Genomic DNA, 12,199 nt, shown 5'->3' with positions numbered 1-12,199 from the left:
CTGCCAATCCCAAGGACCCGGGTTCGATTCCCGGTGCCTGCCCATGTTAAAAAAAAAAAAAAAAAATTGGTGGATTTGGGAATCTCGGGGTATACGAGTATGCTAGAGTTCTCAATATGGGACTTGCATTATTTTTGTAACTTTCATGTAAGTTTAAAGTATTTAAAAAAAAAATTTTTTTAAGTGAAGGTAGTCGGATGGTGGAACTTTAAGTTAATGCAGAGATGGGACCAGAATCTGGTGGCCTGGCAAGCCAATTATGTGGGAAGCAGGGATATGCAGAGCACTGATTAAGCACCGAAGTAAGCTACCTTGTTTGAATCATGGCTTCCAGTTATTAGCTATATGATTTTGGACAAGTTGCTTACCCTTTAGGTGTCTCAGTTTCCTCATCTGTAAAATGGGGAAACAAAGAGTACTCAGCTAGTTGTCATGAGGATGAAATAAGGTAATGCACAAGGGCCATAGCCCAGTGTGTGGCACATAGCACACACTCAGGAGATGCTGGCTGGCATTACTACAGCGGTGAGAAGGGGGCGGAGAAGCCGTCCCCAGAGACCCACAGATGGAGCAGCTCCCTGTGACTTCCCAAGCCCCAGAGGCCCTGCTAGGACTTCCACCACTCTGTTGCAGCCATCAGAGGGTTTCCACAGAAGGAAAAGGGAGGCATTTCCTATATTACTTTACCTAAGAAAATTTTCACCTGTTATTAAAAGACTTTTAAATTTAAAAATCATACACCACATTTATTTGGTCATTTTATTGTTTTTATTGCAAATTTCTGGTAAAGGAAAGAACACGGAAGCTGATTCTCATTTAAACTTTGGTGATAAGAATAGGCTGTAACTCAGTGGTGGTAACTGACTTTCCACGGAACCACCTTTAATGTACACTGAAGCCTGCGTCCCACCTCCCACCACCCAGAGACCTGCAGTTCATTGTCTGGAAGGTGGCCTGGGCAGCAAGAGTTCGTTAAACTCCCCAGGTGATGCCAATGAGGAGCCAGGGTGGAGAACCACTGCTCTAGCTCGTTACTCGGGGGTTGGCAATATCAGAAGCACCTGAGAAATTCAACTGACAGCCAAGCTGACCTGCTCATGTCACCTCATTGGCCAGAATCCAGCAGGTGTCCTCCAGCCCCCTCTTCCCAGGTGTCAGATGTGCTGACTCCTCCTCAGAGACCCCAGAGGAGAGGGCGCTGGATGGGGGGTTGGCTTTTTGTGCTGTGCTGTGCTGTGCTGTGCTTGTGCTTGAATGCGGAGAACTGCACTGAACACGGTTACTCTATCATGAAAAGAAATTCACTTTCTGACTGCAAAAGGGCATGAACTTCTTGCTTTCTTTGCTAAGGGGAAATATTCGATTTATATAGAAATGAAAAGAAGCATGATAAAATAAGGAAGTATGTTTTGGATGGCATACCCCTTCTACAACCTGTTGGGTCCAGTTAAAAAAAAATTTTGTCAAGCCATTGAGGGTAAAATATTATGTACTTTAGCAGCATATTTTATATGGGCAAACAGTAATAGCCAGTTAGATATTTCATTTAAGATTTATCTTAAAAATAGAAAACGCTTTTATTTTCCTGAGTCCTTGGCAAACAACAAATAAAACGTTAATTTTTTTAAGTACTCCTGTTTTTCTTTTTCCTGGGGCCCCCTCACAGTTTAGCACGGTGTGTCTCACTATCAGCTTTTACACACAGAGGTGAACAGACAGCACTGGTGCCAATTTGCAATGACTAACCAAATGTGATTAAAAATAAAACACCCATCATCTACATAGTTGCTGAAGATGAATGTTTCTTGTCAGTGATATAAATGCAATATCAATTTGATTTCTTGTCCATACAAAAGTATGAATTTCTATTCCATTAACCATACTGAAGGATTAATGCCTTAACAGGGATAAAATTTTTAGGACATTTAAAAAATACATAGGATCCCATTTTTACATCTTAATTGTGATGTATTTTCAGGTCTTCTATTTTGTCTGTAAAACTTTTCGAGGGTACAGTGCATTGACATGATAAAACCAAGGCACACGAATACATTTATAAGTGTGTATAAACCCCAGAACATGGTGCCAATTTTAGAAACATTTAGCGAGAAGACCATAAAGCCTGAAAAATTCTCACATCCTATTATAGCTAGTGAACAAATACTTGTGCAATAAGCAGAATGTTAACCACCATTCTATTATTAAATATATGGCTGTTACTATACAGGCAGTGGATAATTGAAAAATAGTTTTAAATATTAAAACCCAGTATTTCTAGGTGGCTGATGTAGGCATTATGCCTTTTATTATCTAGATGATTGCCTTAAGTTTCCATTTTAATTTGCAATGTACCTATATGGAAGTTATCCATTTTTAAAACTATTTTTATTATATGAATTGTGGGTTTTTTTCCCCAATTGTTAAAACCCTTCTCCCTACAAAAGACGGAAGATTTATAGGAAGATAACCAATATAAGAAACACACTGACAACAGTAACAAAATCTAAATATGGACTCAAAAGTTGAATTCTACTTATCAGGGCATTCTCTTAATTTAGGGTAAAGAGCAACACATTCCTGTGACGATTCGTTCGTTTCTTAATTTAAAAAATCACCATGACATTTTTCAAAATGGTAAAGTCTTGGTAGAGTATCAGGCATTAAAGAAAAATTAAGTCTTTCCATTCATAAAATTAAGAGGCTAAAAGGGTAGTGGGTGATGGTAGATTCCACCGAATTTAGATAAGGGAACTAAAAAGGTAAAAATTGCATTTAGTATTTTTAAAGAGAGTGTCTTCAAGACTTGGGGTAAACATTTAGACCTGTGAAAACACATTACTTGGCACATGCACACCATGGGGGACACAGTCCCGAATGCAGTGACAGCCTGGTTACAGAGGTATCCAGCTCTTAGCCCCACTGGCAAAACCTCCTCTTAGGTCCTAGTCCCAGCTCCCTTCACATGGGAGCATCTGGCTTCTGCATCTGTTGGATTTGCTTCTGTAGCTGGTCCTTGTCGAGCTTCATCTTGGCTTCGAGAACTTGTCTGAGGGATCCTAAGCTTTCGTAGATGGCAGTAAACCCTTAAGAAAAGGTAAATTTCACAGGAGTTAATATTGTATTAAATTCGATGGTATATACTCATAATTGATTCTGGCAAAAAATATCAATAAACCCTAAAACTACTGGCTTAAAACTTTGATGGGTGACAGAGTACTTACAATAGTTTCATAGTTTCACCCTACAGCTTATGTTTTAATTAGAAAGGGAAGAGGGCACCATTACAATAGAGAAATCGGGCAGGTAATACTTCATCCAAGTGACCAAAGCTCACATCACCAATATTGGCGGAAACCAACATCATGTATCTCAAAATAAGATACCCTAAGAAGGATACAGCATCACATCTGTGCTATTTCTGTACAAAATGCATAATCATAATCTAATCAATGCTGTATTCTTTAAAAATGTCAACATGACTGAGGAACTTTCCAGATTAAAGAGACTAAATAAACATGATCGCTAAATGTGATGTGTGGTTCTGAAATAGATCCTGGACGGGGGAAGGTTTATTTTAAAGGATGTGAAACAATCGGTGAAAACTGAAAAACATGTCATCAGTGTTACATTGTACTATAGCTATTTAAAAGCTTGTCCTTTTTTCTTAGTGTACATGTTTAAATAATAAAGGGGTAAAGTGATATCATGACTTTGATAACTTACTCTGAGTTATTTGAGGGGATGAGGGGGATTTTTTATTCATATAAAGAGAGAGAGAGAAAGAGAAAGAGATTGAAATGTAAAAATGTTAGTAATTGGTATATCTAGGTGGGGTATATAGGCTTGTAGTTTTTCTAAATTTGCAATGATTTCAAAATTAAAACCCAGCAAAAAGAAAATACTCACCATCAGAAAAACATTTCATATTATTCTGTATTCTAACTGGTGGTTAAAATAAATATTTTATATATACATAAATATTTTAAAAGCCTATCTTTATTAGCAAATATAGAATTTCCTTGGAAAATTTTCTTTATGTGACAGTTCATTAAAAAGGTATAAGATTACTTATTAAAAATAATATTCTTTCCCCCTCTCTAGGTGGGACATGACTCCCAGGGGTGTAACCCTCCCTGGCAACATGGCACAGAAATCCTAGAATGAGCTGGAACCCAGCACCAAGGGGTTGAGAAAGCCTTCTTGACTGAAGGGGGAAGAGAGAAATGAGACAAATAAAGAGTCATTGGCTGAGAGATTTCAAACAGAGTTGAGAGGTTATCCTGGAGGTTATTCTTATGCATTAAATAGGTATCACCTTTTTAGTTCAAGGTGTGTTACAGCGGCTAGAGGGAAGTGCCTGAAACTGTAGAGCTGTGTTCCCGTAGCCATGTTTCTTGAAGATGATTGTATAATGACATAGCTTTCGCAATGTGACTGTGTGGCTGTGAAAACCTTGTGTCTGATGCTCCTTTTATCTACAGTATGGACAGATGAGTAAAAAATATGGATTAAAAATAAATAAATAATAGGGGGAACAAATGTTAAAATAAATTGAGTAGATTGAAATACTAGTGATCAATGAAAGGGAGTGGTAAGGGATATAGAAAAAAATAGGGGAAATAAAGGATAAAATATATTGGGTAGATGGAAATACTAGTGGTCAATGAGAGGGAGGGGTAAGGGGTAGGGTATGTATGAGTTTTTTCTTTTTTTCTTTTTATTTCTTTTTCTGGAGTGATGCAAATGTTCTGAAAAATGATCATGGTGATGAATATACCACTATGTGATGATATTGTGAGTTATTGATTGTATATAATGTATGGAATGTTTGTATGTTAAGAATGTTAGTGTTTGTATGTTGTTTTGGTTTGTCAATTTAAAAAATAATAATATTCTTACTGACATGGAAAGACACAGCATAGTACTAAGTAAAAAATGGATTAAAAATCAGCATATAGGGCAGGCCACAGTGGCTCAGCAGGCAAGAATGCTCGCCTGCCATGCCAGAGGACCCGGGTTCGATTCCCGGTGCCTGCCCATGTTAAAAAAAAAAAAAATCAGCACATATAGTATGAGTCTTCATTTGAAAAAGTACATGTATATTTCACATCTAGAGGAAGGATATACATCACAATGATCTCTTAGGGTGCACAGGTGGCTCAGTGGGAGAATGCTTGCCTGTTATGCGGGAGCCCCAGGTTTGATTTCTGACCCATGCACTTCCCCCAATCCCCATGCAAAAAAAAGATCTCTTAATGAGAGAAATTATGAGTGTATTTTTAAAAAATATATTGTGTTTTTTGATTTTCTGTTAAGAAATATATTGTTTTTGTAATAAAATATATTTTATTTTAAAAGGGATCATATGCATTTATTGTGGCATTTATATTAACAACCTTTAGTGGTATATTGAATACATGACAATAAATTCATTCAGGAAATGATGTCAAATTAAACATCAACGAAACATTCAAATAACACATTTTAACAGCGCAAAATATCCTGAAAGAAAATTCATTTTATTTTCAGAAATTCTGCAGTTCATAAATTTAATTGTAGCTTCTACTTAAAGTAATAAACTCTTGGTGAGGATGACAGCATTATTCTTGGGATAACTAGTTACTAGAGGAAATATTCAACTTCCCCATTTGGAGAATTCCTGATACTCTCACAAGCAGTAGGGACAACCAAATCAATTAGGCCAAGGCCCCGATCTTGGGGTTTGACCCTATGAAACTTATTCCTGCAAAGGAGAAGTTAAGCCTACTGATAATTATGCCTAACAGTCACCCCCCAGAGAACCTCTTTTGTTGCTCAGATGTGGCCTCTCTCTCTAAGCCAGTTCGGCAGGTGAACCTACTGCCCTCCCTGCCATGTGGGACCTGACCGCCAGGGGTGTAAATCTCCCTGACAACGTGTAACAGAAATCCTAGGATGAGCCAGGACCTGGCATCATGGGACTGAAAAAGCCTTCTTGACCTAAAGGGGGAAAAGAGAAATGAGACAAAATAACATTTCAGTGGCTGAGAGATTTCAAACACAGTCGACAGGTTATCCTGGAAGTTATTCTTATGCATTATATAGATGTCCCCGTTTTAGTTTATGGTATATTAGAGCAGCTGGAGAGAAGAACCTGTAACTGTAGCGCTGTGTTCCAATAGCCTTGTTTCTTGAAGACTGTATAACGATATAGCATTTACGATATGGCTGTGTGATTGTGAAAACCTTGTATCTGATGCTCCTTTTATCCAGGAGCAGATGAATGGACAGACGAATTAAAAAATATGACTAATAAATAAATAATAGGGGGGATAAGGGGTAAAATAAATTGGATAGATTGAAATACTAGTGGTCAATGAGAGGGAGAGATAAAAAGTATGGCATGTATGAGTTTTTTCTTTTTTCTTTTTACTTCTTTTTCTGGAGTGATGCAAATGTTCTCAAAAATGATCATGTTGATGAATATACTAACATGTGATAATACTGTGAGCCACAGATTGTACACTGTGTATGGACTGCATGTGTGTGAAGACTTGTCAATAAAATATTTTAAAAAAAGAAACTTGCTATTAGCTCTAGCACTCCCCTCTAAGCAAATGCTGACCTCTGAGTAGGGGGAAATCATTCATTATAAGGGCAGTAAGAATTTCTTTGAGGCAGAAAAAGTCCTCAAAGTCTCTCAAAGGTATATGCATTTTTCTAAAAGACATACTGACCTTGCTATGCACAGAAAAGAATCAGCAAATGGCACTAATGAAAACATGAGTTTTGCAAGCTGGGCAATGTTAGCTATGCTTGCCTGCCCCATGTGGTGGCTCTTCATGTACTCAGAACTGAAATAGAATTTTAGTTTAATACAGCACAGCTACTAAGAAAATCACCTAAGAATTTTTCATTGTTATTACCATTAGCCACGTTCATAAGTAGTTGTAGAAAGCTACTAATTAGTAGGTTTTTAGATCAAGTAGAAAATAAACCATGTGAGTTTTCTTTTTAGCCTACCAGCATTAACTTCTGCTTTAATTTCCTTCAAGTTCTCAGTCATTTGTAACTCAAGCTTGCTGATTCGCCCATGGACCTTATCTTCTTCCTGCCTTGTTCTCTGCAATTCTATATTCTTCTTTTGACTCTCTTCTATTTTGTCAAGTCTGGCTGACATCTGGGTGAGCTTCTTCTCCATGTCTCTCTCACTGGCTCCCTAAGATCCATGATAAGAATTGCAGTTGATTACTCCAAAAAGAGTCTGCATTACATACTCATCAGTCATAATATTTAACAGCAATCTGCAGGGAACAGAATCACAAAGGCTACTGTCTTCCTTAAAATATTTCCAATTTTCTGCTAGGTTCAAGGGTACCAAGGATAAAGACTACATATTCCACTGTCCCCTGAGTTTGGCGTGGCCATATGACTAAGTTCTGTCCAGTGGGCTGTCAGTACAAGTTTATGTGGCAGCTGCCAGAAAACTTTAAAGGAAAGTTGGATGGTTCCAGAAACCTACAATCTGGACCAGATAAGTCCTGAAACCTAGAGGGCCCAGTTTTCCAGGACATCAGCTAGTTCCATCTCCCTACCCCACATTATTGACAAACCCCTTCCAACATGAAAACGTTAGAATGGGCATAGCACAAATACCCCTAAAGAGTGGGATAGCAAGATCAAAGGTGATGAAGTTATACAGAAAAGGTAAAGTTTAATAAACAAATACGATTGCTGAGTCATTATATTCATATTTCTTTTAGTCTCCAGTATCTTAGAACAGCTAGAAGTAAAAACCAAAAATTGTAGAATTGTAACCCATGTCAAACTCTGATATCTGTTCCACAACTAACTGTTGGGTTATGCTTTGGAATTTATTGCTTTATATATACATATATGTTATTTTTCAAAAAAAAAGAAGGAAAAAAAGTCAATTGTGATGATAGAAAAAATATTATTCCTTCTCCCCTCCAGTGTTCTGGAGCAGCTAGAAGGAAAAATCTGAGAGGATGGTATGGTAGCCCATGACAAACTCTGGGATCTGTCCTGTAACTACTTGCTGAAGAATGCTTTGAAAATGACTGGTTTTTTCTTCCTTTGCTTTGTATATATGTTATAGTATACAATTTAAAAACTTAAAAAAAAAAAAAAAGACAGTTGGGTGGGGCATACCCTTGCCCCGTCCTTCTTCCTCCTGTCTGGAATTCAGACATGATGGCCAGAACTCTAATAACCATCCTGAACTATGAAGACAAAGGGCACTCTCGAGGATGAGCAGATGGTTAAGCCAGAAGGAATCTGGGTGACTGACGTTTGATGAGCCGACACATCAACCCTGTACTGCCAAATCCAAATTTCTATTATAGGAAATATAAACTTCTATCATATTAAAACCACCATTATCCTGGTGTTTACTGTCAGTTATTAAACTAATTCACAAGTAAAATTAACAGTGATCCAAAAGCCCAAAAGCCTAAAATTGTATTAGTACGGACCTAAGTAAATTAAGCAGTTGAGCTGACAAAGGTATGGGAGAATACTTATAGGAAACATTAAATATTTTCTTTCTTTTCCTTTTCCAACATGTTTAGTTGTTATGGGAATGTGTGTCTGCAGGTGAGCTTTGGAGACCAGAGAGCACATTACAAAGCACTCCGGATGGTGCTCAATGCAGCATCCACAGGGCCACCTCAATAGCTCTGCACGTGGAGAGAGCAGAGTCAGAGGTGCAAACTGCTTTAGTCACCTCTGCTCCGTCAAGGCCCAGTTTAAGAAAAGATGGGAGAGGGAGACAATGATGCTAAATAACCAAAATCAGTAAAAATCTGCCTGCAAAGTATCAGTTTCAGAGCCTACTGATTTTGAATGCAGTATATGCAAGGCTTTTTTGACACAGTTTTTGAACACTTCTGCAAACCTTAGTTCTGTGGGAGACTGGGGTGGAAGGAAAAGGAGGATGAAAAAGAAAACAGATTATATTTACATGTTGCACTGTGATATCTCATACTGTGGTTAATAATTTGATGGAAGGATCTGGAGGGAAAAATCTAACACTGGTTAAAAAAAAAAAAAAAGGAAAACCAGATCATGAAATTAAAATGAACAAGGATGAAGTTTGTAATTGTTAGTTTTATTTACAAATGTGCATGGACAATTTGGATCACTAAGGTCTTGATTTAAATTTATCTTGTGTTATAAATATTGCACCTGTCTGTCTACCTAACCTTTATTAAGCAAAACAAGTCAAGGTGCTTCTATTTCTTTATAAAAAATGCAAAGAATCTATGTCAACAATGGAAATGGATTCTAAGGCAAGAAACAATTGAAAAGCTTTATGTGGTGTTAAATAAATCAATGATAAATTCACTAGGTATTATTCAAACACTGTAGGCCCCTGCTGAATAACGTTACTATTTTATTGCTAAACATCAATACCTACACTGTTTTCCTTAACAACCAAGGAAAGCTGATCAATTTTCTGTAAAAGTTCTTTTTCTATCCGTTCTTGTTCCTGTTGCAACCAATTCCGTGCCGATAAAATCTGGTTACTGAGTTCTTCAACTGTACCCTTAAATCTAAAAAAGAAAAAAAAAATTAGCAAGTCAAATGTTAAAAAATTTTAAAATGGCTTCAAACAACTTCAGCCTTCCACTATCGAATCTTTAACAAATGTCAGCATTAAACTCAGCTCGATCAGAATAAGGTGCTTACCTTTTTGTAGAGCTCCACTTTGCACCAAGCCGGGGTAGGGGAGGGTGCAGGAAAGAGGATACCACAGAAAAGCATCCAAAGGCGGCACTTTGCACCCACCGGGAGCTGACAGTGCAGTGCTGGAGGTGACACACAGAGGGTCAGAGCCAGCGTGGGGCTGCCCATGATGATTCAGCCATCCACACACTCCAGGCTCAGAGGACTCGGCACCCTGGCTCCTGTCAAGGCTGCCCCCTAACCCTGCACACTTCCTCCTGCTCCCTTTTATCTCCCAGAACTGGAGAGTGGCTCCCTTTTCTCTCTCATGTTCCCCAATTTCCTCTTACCCTATAGAGATATTTCCTATTTTTAAATCAACACAAAATTGAAGGGGAAGGAAAAAGGAAAAAAAAAAAAAACCTCCCTCAACCCTATTTCTTCTAGTTGTCTCTTTCCCAAATTCCTTAAAATAACAGTCCACCCATGCTGCCTCCTTTAGTTAATTTTTGCTTATTTTTATTGTAAAATGTATTATAAGCACAAAAGAACAAATGGGAGTGAATATGCAAGTTAAAGGATAATAATAAGATGGAGACCCATTGCAGTAGAAGCGCTCATTGACCTGTGCTACCTCTTCTCCTCGTCCTCCCTATTAAGAAGCCTGCAAATGTAAAGTGAGTGCACAGCCACCTGGACAGACTACATTTCCCAGCCTCTCTTGCAGCTAGGTGTGGCCACAAGGCGAAGGGGAGCAATGGGACATGGGATACATACAACTTTCTGATCACATCCTTAAAAACAAAGTTTTTCACAAGGACTCTCTCCTAGTACAGTTGGCTTAGAAATGGCAAGGAATGAAGCAACCTGAGAAACTGCCCTGAGAAAACTGCTTGGGACTACTCACCACTCAATGTGACAGCCGCATCATACCCACCACAGCTATGTACCCACCAGCCAGGTTAAGACACAGACATTGCTGGTATCTTAGAAACCCCGAGTATGCTCCCCAGTCACACAGCTCCCTCCCAGAAAGAGCCATTAACCTGAATTTATTGATCTTTATCATTTTATCCTATTGTTTCAGATCCCAAAGCAACATATTTTTCAGTATTGCATGTTTCTGAACTTTACATAAATGGAATGATAATATACTGTGAGCCCTCTATTTTTTTAAATTAACATCATGTTTGTGAGATTCACCCATGCTGATGTATATAACTAGCTAATTCAGGTTCACTGTTTAAAAATATTCCACTTTATTAATATTCCATAATTTCTCCATTCTTCTGATGATTGACATTTTTTCCATCTTTCCTAATAGGAAGAACTCTATTATGGAAAAACTGATACACATCTCCTCAATCACACATGCAATTGTTTCTCTAGGTTATGCACATGGTCAACTTTACTAGAAAACTACCAAATTATTTTCCAAAGCAGCTACAACTTTTGGATTTTCATCAGGGGTGTAAGAGTTTCTTCTCTCCACATCCATGCTCATACTTTCACATATCTCACGTGATTTTTGTCCTCTGGATTTTTTTCCATCACCTTGAAATTATTAACAGCCTAATTCTATTCTTTTAGAATAGAAATTTTAGTATCCTATTGAATTTACCAAAGTATAAAGTTATTCAATATCTGTACCTTGCTCCTGAAAAATTTCTTAGAACATTTTAATTTTGGAAACCTTCCTCCTAACTTATATTATTGACCAATATTTTAGTTCTATAGTATTTTGTTTTGTTTTGTTTATTTATTTATTTACAATGTAGTACTGTTCTTATTTTGATCAGTACAGAACATTAAATTCTTTACACTATTTTAGGACCTCTGAAAGTCTAAATCCACCCTTTAGAAGAAGATTAATAAGAGTTCACATTTTAAAAAATTATATAATATAAAAGCATGGTGAAATAAATATCAATGGCTGAAAAGTTGCAAAACTAGGACACGAGTTTAGCATTCCAGTACTCACGAGCACTATTTTACTATTCTCATAAACACATGGATGTAGAATTAGTTCATGCAAAATCCTCAGCCTGAGTAATCATGGTTTTATAACTTTTAAGCTAAATAATGCCTTATTACCTGTATAAACAATTTTCTGGATGCATTATTTCCTGTCAATTCATTATGTTGATCAGTTTGTTAATTCACCTAATTATTTCCTAACAACCCACTTGGAGCCAGTCTGGCAACTAGAAAAAAGAACGAGGGAAGAAATGGATTGAGTCAAAGAGAACATTGGGGAGAGAAGGACAAAGTGATGCAAAATAAGAAAGAGATAAAAGGAACAAAAGTTAGGGAGATGTAAAATTTCACAGAAGTTATAAAAGTAAGATGGAGAGAAATGATTTGGGAAAATCCTAGCAAAATCTGACAAACCAAATTGTATCAGTGTGATCAAACCTTGAAACAGTCAGCTTTTTAATTCTCTTCTACATTTGTGAGTTCATTTTTTTTATGTTATTTTATTTTAAAGTTCTTAATGATTTTTCTTTATTGCTATGTGATTTTACAATGCTCC

General features: G+C 37.2%; 1 protein-coding gene across 2 annotated transcripts in view; it reads right to left on the bottom strand.

Annotated features, from left to right (window-relative positions):
* Positions 1–758: 758 nt before the first annotated feature.
* The window catches only part of FAM81A (family with sequence similarity 81 member A), an 84,722-nt gene continuing 73,281 nt past the window's right edge, over positions 759–12,199 (bottom strand). For both annotated transcript variants that reach the window (XM_077126641.1, XM_077126642.1), the window contains exons 7-9: positions 9,419–9,554; positions 7,003–7,198; positions 759–3,083 (exon numbers count right to left, since the gene is read on the bottom strand). In XM_077126641.1, coding sequence (XP_076982756.1) covers positions 2,959–3,083; positions 7,003–7,198; positions 9,419–9,554 — 457 coding nt within the window. In that variant the 3' untranslated portion in view covers positions 759–2,958. The remainder of the gene's footprint in view (positions 3,084–7,002; positions 7,199–9,418; positions 9,555–12,199) is intronic.

This window comes from Tamandua tetradactyla, chromosome 14, assembly GCF_023851605.1.
Source record: "Tamandua tetradactyla isolate mTamTet1 chromosome 14, mTamTet1.pri, whole genome shotgun sequence".
Lineage (NCBI taxonomy): Eukaryota > Metazoa > Chordata > Mammalia > Pilosa > Myrmecophagidae > Tamandua > Tamandua tetradactyla.
The sequence above is the reverse complement of the archived record's forward strand: the minus strand, read 5'-3'. Positions and strand labels throughout refer to the sequence as shown.